We start from the raw sequence: 16,927 nt of genomic DNA, 5'->3' as shown, positions 1-16,927 counted from the left end.
ATAAAATCCTCCATGCCGGTTTGACATCGTCTGGCAGGGCCAGATGACGTCGCCAAGGCGTGTCAACCCGATCCTGGAGTTTGGTTTTGTTGAGACATTTAACCATCATTTTGTACAAATCTTTACTTTTTGTCTCTTCCGAATTCAAAAAAATTGATTCTTGTCACCTAAAAAAGAACCAGTACAACCATCAAACCTGGGACGAACACCTAAAACAGGGAAAGGATCATCAGTGTGAGGCACAGTCACACCTTCACCATAGTCCTTCAGCAGAGTCCACTCATGTCCTCACAGACGGTGTCTCCAGTGTTCCAGCAGCTTGTTGACGGTCCTCACAGATCTGACTCCCCGGCCAGGTGCTAGAGCGGCCTCGACAGACCCAAGGACCAGGATCCCTGCTCTGCAAAACAAGTCTGCAACAGCTGGCCCGGCCCAGGAGGGGGCGTCCAAACGTCCTCCATGAGCTGCGGGTTCCTGCAGCAACCAGTGTAAGGAGTCATTTTCAGTTATTCTGTCCTTTACCAACATTTCCCACATGGTGAAGACTCCATGAAAGGAGGCAGAGTCTGGAACTTTAGATACTTGAATCCATCAAGAAGAGTGAGTCATGAAGGCCCACACCACTTCACTCCTTTAGCAGTACCTGGGACAAACTACCATTTATTTTTAGTAAACTTGCAATATCACGGTACAGAACCTGGATCTTGGCTATAAAACCTGGGCTGAACCCAAAAGCACTCATCGTCTGCCACAGATACTGGTGTTCAACCCGGTCAAAAGCCTTTTCCTGGTCTATGGAAATAAGACCAGAATCAATGCCCAATAAGCCAGAGACGTCCCAAACATGCCGAATTAGAGTGATATGATCACTTATTAACCTGCCGGGCACACAGTAGGTCTGGTCCACATGGATGACCCTACTCATCTCCTCTCTCAGTCTGGAGGCTATAGCCTTGGAGAGGATTTTATAGTCCCCACACAGCAGAGATACAGGCCTCCAGTTCCTCAGGTCCTGTAGATCAACTTTTTTCGCCCTCCTGCAGCTCAGTGGCAGCCGTCCTGTAAACCTCCAACAGGTCTCCACCAACCACTGACCAGAAAGACTTCCACAGGTAACCCGTCGATGCCAGGTGCTTTGCTGTTTCCCAGGCCGATGAGAGCGGTGTGCAGTTCCTTCAGGGAGAGTTCTGCATCCAACACTGCGTTGCTGTCAGCATCCACCTGAGGCAGTCCGGCATAGAGGCCTCCAGCCAACTCCACCTCCTCCACATATTTCTATCATATTTCTATCCAGGTGAGTGTCCAGAACATCAACCAAGTTCAACCTGCCTCAGGAGCTGCTGATCCAGGTCTACACTGGCCCCTGCATTGACTCTTTTCAGTCGGGTTGAGAACTTATTGAGTCCTTCCTGATGTGTCTGGTCTTTAACTGTTTCCTATATCTGTGATTTTAACTACCTGCACTGGTTTGTACAACCCGCCCTCCATTCAGGACTGATCCAGCTCCGGAATCAGGAAACTTCACGGCAGACCCATCACAACCTGGACACAAACCTGCTCTCCCCTCCGGGAGGCGCTCCAGAGCTCTGTACACCAAAACCAGCAGACACAGGAACAGCTCGTGTCCACAGACCATCAGTGTGATGAACAGCTCCATCAGTGTCAGTCAGCCTCGAGCAAACACACCATCCGAATCCTGCATGCTGCTTATAGATACGTATAAACATCAGGCGTGTCCAAACGATCCCATCGGGGGCCGCGTGGCTGCAGGTTTTTGTTCCAACCAGTCAAAGGGTCACCTTCATTATCAGCTGAAGACTGAGATCAGCTGATTGAATGAGTCCTGCTCCTCCCTGGCTGGAATGAAAACCCGCAGCCACACAGCCCCCGATGGGATCGTTTGGACACGCCTGCTATACATCATAAGCACCCACTTCAGGTATGGGAAGTAATCTATTACATGATCCACTCAGTATTTGTATTTGTTTACAGTCTTTGGAACACCTGCCTTGAATACAGACTTCATTTATAGACACACCTACACAACAGTGTGCACAAGGTGACAAGAAGAAGAAGAAGGACATGAGCAGAGAGGAGGTAACAACGATAAAAAACCATCAAACAAAGAGGACGGTTTGAAGACATTTAGAGACAGAGTGTCTGAGTGTGGGGCCTGATCAGCCTCACTCACAAACCCTGATCTGGGAGGATCCAGCAGGATCCATTCCCAGATCTTCATGGTCGAGGGGTCACAGACCAGGTCCACAGGCAAGAACTGGATTCAGGAGCGAGAGAAGAGATGTAACGGGAGCCAATGATGCAGCCAGATGTCAAACGTGTGAAGCTTCTGTAGATCAGCAGTTTCAGAGATGAAGCTGATCTGAAGAAATGTGACTGAACGTCTTTGACTCGATCATTAAAACAGAGTTCAGCATCAGATCTCATTAGTCCTGCTTCTGTTTAAATGTACCTGTCTCACCTGTGTCAGGTGGGGGTCTGTCTCTGCCTTCCTGTTAACTCTTCTGTGTGTAACCAGTCAGACTGTCTGCATGTGAAAACCACTCAGCCACATGTCACCTCCTGTGAAACAAACTCATCTGGCCTACACTTCCCACAATGCCTCTGTGCGGAGAGCAGCGGGCTGCTCCACGTGCGCGGGGATTTAAACAAGCCTGTACTACAGAGAGGAGGAAGGAGGGGCGGGAAAGTGTGTCACTGGGGCACGAGGCTCTCCCCGCGGTCACATGGTCCCGTTTTCTGCCGCGTGCGGGCGCGGCGGTCCCCTCACATTCACATCGTCACCCGCCGGCAGCGCGCGCCCTGTTTGAAAAAAAAAAAAAAACACCGGAGAGGAGCGAAGCAAGCGCGAGCAGCAAATGACAGGATCCTCGCGCGGTCGACAGACATTGTTGTGTGAAAGTGACTCTGAGGAGGAACGGAAAGTAGAATAATGGAGTAGGTCACAGGCAGACGCTTCCTCCTCTTCTTCTTCTGCGTTTTTAAGTCCTCCCGCTGTAGCTTCTGGTGTGTGATGCGGTCGGCGGAGCGGAAAACATCCAGGATTTTTTAAAAAACGCTCTCGCGCGTGGCTGTGTCGCAGCTCAGGATGACGACCACTGCCATGGACACAAACAACAGCAACAACAACAACAATACAGGTAAACCCCGATCCTCACGCGTCCTCCTCACTCTTCCTCCCCTCAAAGCAAGGCAAGGAGCTGCAGGCGCGGTGCGCGCGCGGCGTGTCGGGCTTTAACTTGAGTTTAGAAAGTGTGAGTCAGTGTGAGTGTGGACATCATGGCGGAGTGTTTCTGCAGATCTGTCTCTTCACTTTTCATGTTTTCTGCTCTGTGTTTGCTTTGATGTCAGATTTTATGTCGCTTTGTGTCAGGCGACAGGTGTGAGCGAAACGCCGCGCGTCAAAACGCACCTGCGTCTGATATATGATGTGTGAATCAGATTCTGCCTGAGAACTGAAAGTTGTAAATTGAGAAACTCCAAACATAAAATCAATACATTTATGACTAAATATGACGCTTCGCCTTGCCATCCGGTCAAGCACCAAGCGAACAGGGAAACATCGCGCGCCACGCCGCTCCGCGCAGACCGCGCGTAAAGCGCACGCAGACTTAACTCAGTACATGAAAGCTCTTGACGCGCCGCTGGTGCGTTTTGACTCTGTATTGCGCGTCAGACATTGGTCAGATATGGTACGCATCGGTCACCCAGAATATGTGGGCCTAAACACGGGAGAGAGGATGACAATCAATCAATCAATCAATCAGTTTGATCCGTCAGTGCAGGTGTGAAGCACGAAGTCCGCGAACTGGCCGTTTAATGATGCTCTGGAGCCACTTGTGTTTCTGCCCTTGCGGTGGACGCGGCGCGTCTCATTCATGTGTTTCACACTGATCCGCCCTCGTTGAAGGCTCGAGCTCAAAGTGTAAGGATGCGACAGGAAATCAGCTGTGAGGGGTTTACAGAGAGAACAAACCTGCAGGTTCACACCGGCTGACTCGGGCACATGTCTGCGGGTCTGAGGCGGATCATCACGGGGACCGTCACCGTGATTCCGGTTGTGTTTCGAGGAACTGGGTCATGATGACAGCGGTGGGTCGCTGGGTCGCGCGGTGTCAGGTGGACCGGCGCGGATTTGTACGTGTGTGCACGGGCGTGCGTGCGCCCGCGCGCTCCCTCCAGCACAGCGGCCGTTGCCGGTTCACATGGACCGGCTGAGCGGGCCATGTGCGCTTTGTTTTCACGGAGCTCCGCGCGCTGTGATTGGCTGCTGCTCTGGCTGAGCTCATTGCGTAATTGTCCGCTCGCCTCCTCCCTCCGTCTGATCGGATCTGTTTTTTTTACTCTCCTGCACGTTTGAACAGAAAACATCGAAATGTGACTGACTGCCACCAAAATGCACAACAAATAAGTGACCATGAACCGCAGCTACAGATTCTACATGTATGACACACCTTTAATACAGCTGCTGGTGTGTGAGCTGCTGTTCCGTTTTAATGATCATCGACCTGCAGCAGCAGACAAATATCTCACAGTCTGATTCAAATCTTCATAAGATTGTCTTTGTGTTTTAGATGAAACAGAAAGCTCGGCTGCTGCAGGTGTAACATACCTGTATTAAGCCATGTAAAGGTTTGAACATATAAGTCACATGTCAAACATATAATTATGTTGAATAATACATGTATTCATACATCTATTAGAAACACAGGTACGGTCTTTTGAATGACAACAGATGTATGATCAATATACCTGATCACGTTAAAGACTGGTGTTCATATCAAAGTTTGAAACGTGTTCTGAAGACAGTTTTCAGTTTGAGGCAGGCAGAGACTTCCCATCACCTCCTCTGATCTGATCCTCTTCATGTTCTGCCATGTGCAGCTTTCATTGGGTGTTTCCTCCCCCCTCCCTCCCCCCCTGTGTGAGAAAGTGGACCACCACCTCCTCTCCTCTTCCTCTGGTTACCATGGTCACAGCAGGCAGCCAAAACACAGCAAACTCTGCGTTTATCTCCTGTTTGAAGGATTAGACCGTCCCCCTTTAATAAAGCCATGAATCTAAAGCACAATGAAGCCAGCTGAAGGTAGAGACGCTATCTGTGACTGATGGGACCAGGTCTGTTGTGGTCTGGCTCAGCTGTGTCGACAGCTTGAAGAGAAAATCGCAGGTTTGGTGTGTAAAGAGTCTTCAGATCGAGTCTCTGGGACTGAGGTTCAGCTCCAGTTCCTCGTGTAAACTCCATCCAGGATCTCTTCAAACTACCAGCTTTTCTCCTCCTTTTTGTTGACAAGCAGCCGACAAACAAGTTGCTGATTGGCGTCCATGTTTGTTTTGACGTCCTCGTGGGATTTGGGGGTTGGTCGACCTTCAGTGTTCCCGAGCAGAGGTTCACTCAGTCGTCAGGTTTCTGCTCCTGACAAACACTAAAACGTCTTTATGTTGGTTTGTCTTCGTAGTGATCAGCTCGTCTTCAGCTTCATCACAAACTGCGACCTGAAGCTGAGCTCGCAGGTCGCAGGTGGAGCAGGTGGAGCGAGCTGAGAGTATCAGCAGGTGAACAGTGTGATGTACACCTGCTTCAGCCTGATTGGACACTGATGTGAAGCTGAAGCATGGATGAAGCAGCTGAGGAGTGTATGGATCAAACTGTTGTGATGGTTTGCCGAGGAACATTTGAAGGATGGCAGTGATTGTGGAGAACTCTGTTCATACATCCAGACTGATGCTGACAGAACCATGAACCCTCCAATCAGACACATTCGTCTCTTTACGACCTAAAATGATCATTTAAAGGTACAACACGTCAGATACAGCCGTAAGTTTAGTCTAAAACGGTCACAAAATGAACAAACATCAACAGAATGTGAAGAAATAACAGTGCTGACGTTAGCATGCTAACCAGTTAGCGGCAGCCTGTCCTACTTTGTATCTCCAGAACTCACAAAATGTCCTGAAAGGAAATACGATCAAATCGAACACCTTCTGAGTTCAAGTTTCTCTCTTTTACTGGACTAAGACGATCTTAATTTACTGGATTAGCTCATCAGAAAACAAAATAAAACTCCTCAAACCATCTCGTCTTTCCCTGTTACAACAGTCAGCAGCTCAGGTTCTCCAGGTAGATGTGATAATACTGCGGCTCTAGACGCTGTTTTTCCTCGCCGGTGATGACCGACCTTCGGTCAGCTAGTAGAGCCGCTAGCTGCACGGCTAACTGAGCTAACTAGCTACCAGCAGCTAGCAGCTACAGCCAAAGACAGCAAAGAGTCCGGAAAAAATTGCCCACGGTTGGTTTGGATAAATTAAGTACAGTATCTGCTGTAATGCAGAGTAGATAAATATACATACTGTATGCAGAGGTGTAGTATTTAAGGAAAAAGGAATGTAATATTGGACAGGTTGTAGCATGTATGAGGCAGAAGGATGTTTTACAGCAGTGCAAAGAAATACAGTGTGAATCTGGACCCAGAGCTGCATGAACTGAAGCTGGAGCTGAACTCTGACAGCTGATGGGATGAAGGACCTGTGGTAGTTCCTTCTTACAGGGTGGATGCAGCAGTCTGTTACTGAAGGAGCTGCTGAGGCCCCCACTGTGTCATGCAGGGGTGGGAGGGGTTGGCTAACATCCTCCTCTCACCTACATCCTCAGTGGTGTCCAGAGGACAGTCCAGGACAGAACCAGGTCTCTTTCTGTCCCTCTCAGAGCTTCCACAGCCCCAGCAGACCACTGAGTAACAGACTGCAGAGTCAACCACAGAGTCATAGAAAGTCCTCAGTAATGTCCTACATACTCCAAAGGACCTCAGTCTTCTCAGCAGATGGAGACGACTTTGGTCCTTCCTGTACAGGGCATCAATGTTAGTGGACCAGTCCAGTTTATTGTTGAGGTGGACACCATGATCTCAATGTCAGGTCCCTGGATGCAGACCGGTGTAGTCTGTGGTGGTTTCCTGTGGAAGTCCATCACCATTCCAGTTTGTTCCTCTGTGATACTCATCTGATGATGGCTGTATCATCAGAGAACTGGAGGCGGCAGCCGTCTTTATTGTGTCTGAGGGTGAAGGAGAGAGCACAGGACCCTGCAGAGCCCCGGTTAGCAGGTCCTCTGGTGATATGCTGCCTCCTGTTTGTTTGGAACAACCTTCAACAGGTGGTCAGTTCTTACACTGTTCCTTTAATTATCATTTGAAAAACTGGACTCATTAAGAGTTATTAACGGAGAACTTTATGTGCTCCCATCCAGACTCCTGAAACGTCTCGACAATGATTGGATGGACTGATGAGATGACATTTGGTTCAGACATTTGTGTTCCCCTCCACACAACTTTTCAAACAACTTTATTGTCCTTTTAGCAAAACCGCGAACAAATCAGCTTGTTACCTTTTTTACCCTCAGATACCTCGAGTTACCACCAGTAACTTTTTGTCGAGTGAATCGATGAACCAGAGCAACATGTGAGGAGGAGCAGACGCTCCAGAGCTCATGTTGTCTCTTTACGGTCGTTTTCCCGTCAGCCTGTTCAGAAAATCATCCATAAACCTGTTCTGGATCACTGACGGCCCTCACAAGTGTGCCTGTGCAGCCTGAGTGTGTGTGTGTGTGTGATCAATGGAGGGAACGTGAGAGCAGCGTGTGTGTGTGTGTGTGTGTGTGTGTGTGTCAGTGAATGTATGTGTGTGTGTGTGTCAGTGAATGTATGTGTGTGTGTGTATGTGTGTGTCAGTGTGTGTGTACATGTTAGTGAAATATCTGTGTGTCACTGTGTGTGTCACTGTGTGGGCGGGCCTGACTCGAGCCAGTCCCGTTGCAGCGTCTGCTGTGTGGAGGAGGGTTAGAGGAGGTTGCAGCAGGAGGTTGGAGGAGGCACGTGGCTCAGGGGCGTGACGGCTGACAGCACACGAGCCTCCGCTCCCCCCGGCCTGCAGGAGGAGGGAGGGGGGACGTATTACTGACACACAGACGGTCAGATTCTCCTGCAGCACTCAGTCATTCTCCCCACTCGTGATCTCCTGGATCTCCTCCTCTGTGATGTTTCACCGTGCCCCTGCAGGACTCTTTACGGCCATTGACGAGCTGTTCTGGAGCTTTTGTGACTATATCGCTGTTCTTCATCGGCATACGGAGACGCCCGCTGTTATGAAAATGTCAATCTTAACATTTTATTTCCTTCATGGTCGTTAGTGTCTCATTCTGCTTCTTCTCAGCAGACTCTCATCAAACCAGCAGTGAATGCTAACGGCTAACTGCTAACAGATCTTCTTCCTCTGAGCCACAGAGCTCCGTTAAAACACATCAGTGAGCCTCACACACGTTCCTTCATCACCATGAACACTCACACACACACACACACACACACACACACACACACACAGCACAGAATGTTGATCCGCTGCTGAAAATACTCAGATATACTACAGCTGAGTATTTTCTCCTGTTTGTTTGACAGACACAGTGTTTAAAAACAGATATATTTTACGTATTTATAATATTTTACGGTATCTTGATCTCTTGCTTTGGCTCTGAATCAACCTGCTCCTTCAGAGTAATAAATGTCATCATTATAATTATTACAAGCATCAAAATGACGGCCAGGAGATAAAAAGTGATGCACGTGATGATCAGACGTGTGTGTGCGTGTGTGTGTGTGCGTGCGTGCGTGTGTGTGTGTGCGTGCGTGTGTCAGCAGTCACGTGCAGCCCTGACACGTGGTAAACAGAGTCTGCTGCAGGATGAGAGCGCAGAGCTACCTTCACATCTGTAGCTGACACACATGCAGCAGGTGGGCTGTAACTGTAGCGACATGTTGTGTCACGTGACGACCGTCCCGTCACCCGCGGCGGCTCCGTCTGTCAGCGGATGATCACACCTGTCACAGCTGAGTCAGGTCTGAACACACAGACATGGAGCACATGTCGGTATCATTCAGTGAGACTACAGACTGGATCAAACATGGATGTGGTCTCAGTGACACCACCCTCAGGTTTCTGAAGGGTGGTGCCATCTCCATCTTGGCAGAATGTTTGATGAGACTGAGCAGCTAGCTGTCACTCAAAGCAGCCCTTTGAGTGACAGCACGAAGAGACCGAAGCTGCTCTCTGTAGCAGGCTGTAAACATGTTGGTTGACTTTTTAATATGGGGGTCTATGGGGACTGACTCGCTCAGCCAGCCGGCCTCAAGTGGCCGTTTGAGGAACTGCAGTTTTTGAGTCCTGGACGTGAACACTTGAGTGTGACTTCACTTCCTGAGGAGATCATTACCTGTGATGATCCAGAATAATCCTCCGGAAATCCACTGAGAAATCAAAGGAGAAGAAGTTCAGAAGTTCTCTGAGAATCTTCATGTTTTTAACTTTCCCTCAGCGTCGCGCTCACTTCAGAGCGTGGAAGACGAGATGGCGAGGCAGCTGCTGCTCTGTCTCCTCCTCTCTTCTTCTGTGAGGTGAACAGGTGTGAAGCCGCCGGTGCTGGAAAGTAACTAAGTACATTTACTCAAGCACTGTCCTGAAGAACATTTTTGAGGTACTTGGACTTTAATGTTTCCACTCCTTCATCTCAGAGGCAAATCATATCTTTACTTCACATTTATTTGATAAGTTACGTCCCTTTGCAGATTCTGATGAATCATTAAAGGTTAAAACTTCACTGATCAGCTGACATGAAGTCATTAAAATGAGCTGAACGCTTCAGTAATTCTAATAATACGTAATAATAATGTGTATGAATTTAAAATGAGCCATTCTGCATGAGTACTTCTGCTACTTTCAGTATATTTGGATGTCAGTACTTTTCAATACAGGCCTCTTTCTGCACTGTAGTATTTGTACTTTCTGTTGAGTATCAGCGTCAGTAGGACCAGTAGGATCATATAAACTACAGGAAAACTGCAGTTTTTTCCTCTTCAAAGCATTTTCATGGAGGAGGAGTCAGCTGATCCCTCCTCCTCCTCCTCCTCCTCCTCCTCCTCCTCATCCACTCTCTCTGTTCCCAGAATTCCTAGAAAGTCAGCTTGTTTTCATCACTTGCTAGAGAACACCCCCCCCACACACACACACACACGTGTTACCATGGTTACAGGAAAACAGCCTTCCTCTGCATAAATATCAACCCCTCCCTGCCAGCCGACCACCCACACACACACACACGCACACACGGCTCCGCCCCCTCATGCCTGGCAGGATGAGGTCATTAAACTGATCTCAGACCAGCTGCTCGTCTCTGAAATGCTGAAAGAGTTTGTGGATTTTAGTTCATCATCTTGATGTCATTTCATTTTAAATTAAACTAGACAGACAGGTGTGCAGACAGACAGGTATACAGACAGACAGACAGGTGTGCAGACAGACAGACAGGTATACAGACAGACAGGTGTGCAGACGGACAGACAGACAGGTATACAGACAGACAGGTGTGCAGACAGACAGACAGACAGGTGTACAGACAGACAGGTGTGCAGACAGACAGGTGTGCAGACGGGACAGACAGACAGGTGTGCAGACAGACAGACAGACGTGCAGACGGACAGACAGACAGGTGTACAGACAGACAGGTGTGCAGACGGACAGACAGACAGACAGGTGTGCAGACGGACAGACAGACAGGTGTGCAGACAGACAGACTGTTGGCTGTAAAAACTGGAAAAGCTTTATTGATCCTCTGATGTTTGCTCTAGCGCCACCATCAGGCCAACATGTTAATGTGTCCAATCTTTGGTTCGTGAGCGAATACCTGCAGAGCCGATGACATTTAATCAGACGTCACCTGTACTGCCTGCCAACATGGCTGCCAGACTGGGTCATCATCATCATCATCACTGACCTCTCTCCTCTCTCGCTGCAGGGGGTGTGATCTCCTACGTGGGTTCATGTGGAGGCTCTCCGACTCGGACCAGTCCAGTCTCCATGTACAGCGAGAACTCCAACTCCCAGCCCTGCTTCACCGCCTCCCCCTCCTCCTCTTCAACTCCCTCCTTCCTCAGCAGCAGCTCCAACTCGGGCTCCGCGGGAGAGGACGGCTCCTCCTCGGCCTCCTCCTCGGCAGGAGGTTCGCCTCGAGGCCGAGACGACGGAGGCTCCGTGAGGGCGTCGCCCAGCAAGTCCGTGGCCAGTCTGACCAGTAAGGAGCTGACGGCTAAACCATCACTGACGATGATTCAATAAATCAGCTGCTCACGTTCACACTATAACAACAACTGTGTGTGTGTGTGTGTGTGTTTCAGAGCTCAACGGCATGGTGCTGCTGTGTAAAGTCTGTGGTGACGTAGCTTCAGGTTTCCATTATGGAGTTCATGCCTGTGAAGGCTGCAAGGTGAGATGTTCATGCAGTTACTACAGAACAGACATACAGCTAAAAACGCAGTATCTGTACTCCTAGTGGGAGTGGTAGTACTACAGTAGCTGTTAGTATTACTGCCTTCTGGCTGTGTATTACTGCACTCTGTGCTCTGCCATAGCAAACAGCTAGTGGAGGCTAGCTTGTGAGACAGCTCAAACTTCAGTTAGTCTGGTTGGCGTCTGGAACTGAAAGCGATCCGCTGTGACGAACATCTGGTTCGTTATTTCACACGATCACATGCGGCAGCAGCCGGATCACCCGATGTAGATACTGGAGGCGAACCGAAAGTGAAGCTTTAAGGTCTCAGAGTGCTCGAAGCTCGATCCATTACTGACACCGTCCTGTTCACGTGGAGCGGAACAAAAACACTGACCGTCTGTGGTCCTGCAGGGGTTCTTCCGCCGCAGCATCCAGCAGAACATCCAGTACAAGAAGTGTCTGAAGAACGAGAGCTGCACCATCGTGAGGATCAACAGGAACCGCTGCCAGCAGTGTCGCTTCAAGAAGTGCCTGTCTGTGGGCATGAGCCGGGACGGTGAGCACTCACCTGTCTGTCTGTCACCTGTCTGTCTGTCTGTCTGTCTGTTCACCTGTCTGTCTGTCTGTCTGTCTGTTCACCTGTCTGTCTGTCTGTCTGTCTGTTCACCTGTCTGTCTGTTCACCTGTCTGTCTGTCTGTACACCTGTCTGTCTGTCTGTCTGTTCACCTGTCTGTCTGTTCACCTGTCTGTCTGTCACCTGTCTGGGTCAACATGCAGTTGTGATTACATTTCTGATCTGTAACGATATCTCCTCCTCCTTTTCTTCTTCTTCCTCCTCCCTCTCCTCCTCCTCCTCTTCCCCTTCCTCCTCCCTCTCCTCCCCCTCCTCCCCCTCTTCCCCCTCCCCCTCCCCCCCCCCCCCTCCTCCTCCTCCTCCTCTTCGGTCCACAGCGGTTCGTTTCGGTCGGATCCCGAAGCGTGAAAAGCAGAGGATGTTGGCTGAGATGCAGAGCGCCATGAACAACATGGTGAACAACCAGCTCCAGAGCGACTTCCAACTCGCCAGCCTCTCCTCCTCCTCCTCTTCTTCCTCATCCTCATCCTCCTCCCCCTGCCCGGGGGTGACCATCGCTCCCCAGCCCGAGCCTTCGGCCCCGCCACTTGCCCCATCCTCCCCCTCCCCTCTGGCCCCGGCCTCCTCCTCCTCACCCTCTCCTCTTCCTCTTCCTCCTTCCCCCTGTCAGAGTCCCTCCCTCTCTTCCCCTCCCAGCCCAGGGTTGGACTCCACCATCAGCGCCATCACACGCGCTCACCGTGAGACCTTCCTGTACGCTCACGACAAGCTGGCCAATCCCCACGCGCCACCTCAGCAGCCTCAGCAGAATAACCACGCCCAACACCACAACGGGGAGGCGGCGCACTGGGGGCCCAACCGCTGCCCCAATGGTTACCACACCAACGGCCTCAACACCATCTATCAACATAACAACAACCTGGGGACGGGACGCTACCTGCTGCCGGACAGCAGTCAAAACCTCACAAATCATCACCATGGCAACAGGAGGTGGAGCCTGCATAACAGTAATCTGATTGGAGGAGATGGGCTCAGTGATCATGTGACCCAGGGGCAGAACCATCCTGTGAAGAACTGCACGGGGATTGTGCTGGTGAGAACCAATCAAAAACATGTATTTGAATTAATTTATCGTTTGATAAGCCCCGCCCCCCTTAGTTACTGTTGCTGCCCTGTCAATCTTTCCATTTTCAGTTTGCAGATTTACCACCGACATTCAAAGTAAAGTCAGAAACAATTAGTCCCTGATATCAGACATAAACTTTCTCAGCTGTTAGCCAGCTAACCAGTGAAGCTAACATTAAATCCACGAGTTTGCGGTTTGATTATTTTAACATTTCAGCAGAAAGTTAGGCTAAATATCAGCACGAAGCGCGAGTTCAGAGAGGTCTTTAGCTTCAGTCATGTGACGTGTTTGACGGTGGAACAGAACAGAACCAGCTCAGCCTCGTTCTGTGGAAATGTAAACAGAGCTAACCACGCTAGCTTTGATTGGCAGGGCTAGCGAAGGTGAGCACTGAGGTGTGTGAGTCCTTTCTTATGTTTCAGAACTCGTTCCTGCGTCTTTGCGTGTTCACTGTATGACTACAAACATGACATCATGCTAACATGTCAACACGTGGACCAACACACCTGCTGTCTTTCGTTACTGTTGCTAAGCTGTGATTGGACGGTTGGTGTTCAGGTGGACTGATGGACCTCTCCTCTCTCTCCAGGCCTGTCCAATGAACATGCAGCCTCACGCCAACCCCTCGAAGACCCCCCAGGAGATCTGGGAGGACTTCTCTCTGTCCTTCACCCCCGCCGTGAGGGAGGTGGTGGAGTTTGCCAAACACATCCCAGGATTCAGCTGTCTGTCTCAGAACGACCAGGTCACCCTGCTGAAGGCCGGCACCTTCGAGGTACGACGGGTGTCGCGTCACGCGAACACCTTCCGTGACTTTTGTCCGTTAGTCAAACAACGATGACGAAGGAGGCGGAGCCGTGCTGGGACGACACACTGTTGGTCAGCGTGTGGAGGTCTTCAACAGTTTCTCTCTTCCTCCAGGTGCTGATGGTGCGCTTCGCGTCCCTGTTCAACGTGAAGGAACAGACGGTAACCTTCATCTCTGGTGCCACCTACAGCCTGGAGGAGCTGAGGGCGATGGGGATGAGCGAGCTGCTGGGAGCCATGTTTGACTTCAGCCACAAACTGGCCGCACTGGAGCTGAGCGCCCAGGAGCTGGGACTGTTCACCGCCGTGGTGCTGGTGTCCGCAGGTGAGGACGGGGGGTCAGGAACGACAGGGGTGTCGGTCAGTGGACTAGTGGAGAGTCCCGCCTCCCTTAGTTACTGTTGCTATGTTGTGGATGTTTCCACCACAACAACAAGTGTTCACAGAAACAGCTGAGGAAGATTCAGTCGGTGTGAAGCCATTTAACTTTACCTCCACTGTAAAAGATTCTGCACTTTATTCTTAATTGGACAATTTTTGATAAATTTAAATCGTTAAAATCAGTTAGTTGCTCAAGTACTGCACTTATCTACATTTTTTATTTTTTCTGCTTCTACTACTATTGTACTTTCTACTTCACTACATTTATTTAATTACTTAAGTTACTTTGCACATTCAGATTATTCAACAAAGTCTAAATTCTGTAAATAAATTCTGGTGTATTATTACAGATTAAACTACCCAGCAGTACATCAAGTAATTAACATCAGCTAGTATAATATATATTATTCTGCATAATGACTGCCTTTGTTTTGGTAGTTTGTCATTACTGAGAGTATTTCTACACTGTGGTATTACGACTTTTCTGTCAGTAAAAGATGGGAGTGACGGCAGGAAGAGTGCGTTGAGTTTCATTCATGGTAGTTAAACATCGTGAACACGTGACAAATCATGTACGTTTTTTCCACTGTTCTCCTCCTCTTCCTCCTCAGACCGGTCCGGCATCGAGAACGTGGCGTCGGTGGAGCAGCTGCAGGAGAACCTGATCAGAGCTCTGCGCTCGCTGGTCAGCAAGTCGCCCCCCGGCAACAACCATCACAACGTGGACTCGCCGCGCTTCACCAAACTGCTGCTGAAGCTGCCCGACCTGCGAACGCTCAACAACATGCACTCTGAGAAGCTGCTGTCCTTCCGCATCGACGCCTGATGACCTCACAGCCGACGCCACCGATGACATCACTTCGCTGTCCGCTCGGACTCAGATCAGTGTCACTTCCTGTTGGTCGCTGAGGATGCTAAACATCACGCGGTGCTCTCCACGGCCATGACATCAGCTCATTACATCATCGTCGACCCTGACGTCATCGCATCGTTAAAACCGACACGGTGATGATGTCATCAACAGAACCGTTCAGCATTCAGCTCTCCGCCAAAATAAGAGTCTGTAGCTCGCAAATTACATCCTGTTGGGCCAAGTTAAAGGAACAGTTTGACATTTTAAGAATGCTAGCTGTGTTAGCTTGTTTTACCCAGAGAGGACAGAGGGCGTTTAGCTTAGCTTAGCACAAAGACTGGAAGCAGGGGGAAACTGTTAGCCAAGTCCCATCAAAACATAAAAATTCCATCTTCCAACAACCCCGCCTCTGACGTGTTATAGGTCGGGTGTAGAAAAGCAACGTGAAGGAGACATTGTGGTTTTAACAGCCTCTGTTAGCATCACAGCTACAGAGTTCTGACTTCATCACTATCAAACCGAATCCCTGCATCTTTCACCTTTCATAATAATTAATGATGACAAAATGAGAAGGTTATCATGTGCAGTCATGAATGGATTGTGATAAACAGTATTTAGGTGACAAAGGCAGCCGTCAGTGATGGACCTGTGCATGGATGCAGGAGTTTTTAATGTCAGGTTTGAGTGACAGGACGGACTGCTAACGAGCTCGTTAACTAAAAATCCAACATTTAAATCAGACAGATTGTTTGTTTACTCTTTAAAGGAGCTAGGCTAACAGTTCCCCCCTGCTTCCAGTCTTTGTGCTAAGCTAGTTCAAACTCACGTCCTGAAACAGGGATGAGAACGAGGTGGGACTCGTCCCTGATGGACTTTTCCAGGACAAAGGGAACATCCAGAACTTCCAAGCACTTGGCTGACGTGTTGTTTGACACACAGAGAAAAGCTGGTGTGGGTTTTTATTGTCCTACTTTCAACGTTCAGCTTCGTTTGAATCTGTGGACACACAGAGACAGCGTCCACCAACACCAGCCAATAGCACGAAGGAACGGCAGTGACGGACAGCTCCGCTAACCAGTGAGACGGAGGAGGCGGGGTGATGTGTTCAAGTCTTTCTAACAAACTTTATGCAGCTGATCTTCTGTATGAAAACTGTAAAAAAGACAAATATCCAGAACTGTTTGAAGAACCGTGTTTGACACGCAAAGATATATTATACATCTCTATTTTTTGTTAATATGAAAACATGCCTGTGCAAATATTACCACTGTATAAAAGAAAAACTGTATGTAAGGTTTGAAACAGTGTTGAGTATGAAATGCATCTAATGGACATGAGATATTCTGATGTTTGTATTTTAACCTGTGTTTTATGTTGTAAAGACATTATATATATATATGTGTGTGTGTGTGTATACATATACACACATCGTCTCATTTTTCTTTCATTTGTTTCTGAACATTTTCAGCTGAAATACAGAATTATTCAAACCAGATGTCATCAAGTGATCCTTTAAACAGAGCTGGACTAAAGCTGCAGACCACATGACTGTAACTTTCATATAGTGTTTATATATGTTTTAATAATCAGGCATAAATAATTCAGGACGATTCAGTTTATTTCAAGAAGAAGCAGAAAAACAGAAATTCTCAGTTTTTAGCTAATTATTTAATATATTTGATAGTTTTTATCACAGAGACAAAGACGAGATGGAGGCAGAAAACAGTCACACAGAGGAGAAGTGGGTCAAACTGGAGGCTCATAACCAACTCTACACTCTGCTCTCTGATTGGTCAAGTCCCTCCAAACCTCAGTGTTCATGCCAACCAATGAGGAGCCAGCAGGCGGAGCCA

The 16,927-nt window shown here is 48.9% G+C and overlaps 1 protein-coding gene across 1 annotated transcript; it reads left to right on the top strand.

Moving 5' to 3' along the window:
• The first annotated feature begins 2,844 nt into the window (after positions 1-2,844).
• Positions 2,845-16,541, top strand: nr1d1 (nuclear receptor subfamily 1, group d, member 1). Its single transcript, XM_041956370.1, has 8 exons — positions 2,845-3,158; positions 10,859-11,134; positions 11,238-11,326; positions 11,744-11,888; positions 12,285-13,000; positions 13,623-13,808; positions 13,955-14,165; positions 14,833-16,541. The coding sequence occupies exons 1-8, from the start codon at positions 3,107-3,109 to the stop codon at positions 15,045-15,047; spliced, it is 1,890 nt and encodes a 629-aa protein (XP_041812304.1). The 5' UTR covers positions 2,845-3,106; the 3' UTR covers positions 15,048-16,541.
• The last annotated feature ends 386 nt before the right edge of the window (positions 16,542-16,927 follow it).

Source organism: Chelmon rostratus, chromosome 17 (assembly GCF_017976325.1).
Source record: "Chelmon rostratus isolate fCheRos1 chromosome 17, fCheRos1.pri, whole genome shotgun sequence".
Classification (NCBI taxonomy): domain Eukaryota; kingdom Metazoa; phylum Chordata; class Actinopteri; order Chaetodontiformes; family Chaetodontidae; genus Chelmon; species Chelmon rostratus.
The sequence above is the reverse complement of the archived record's forward strand: the minus strand, read 5'-3'. Positions and strand labels throughout refer to the sequence as shown.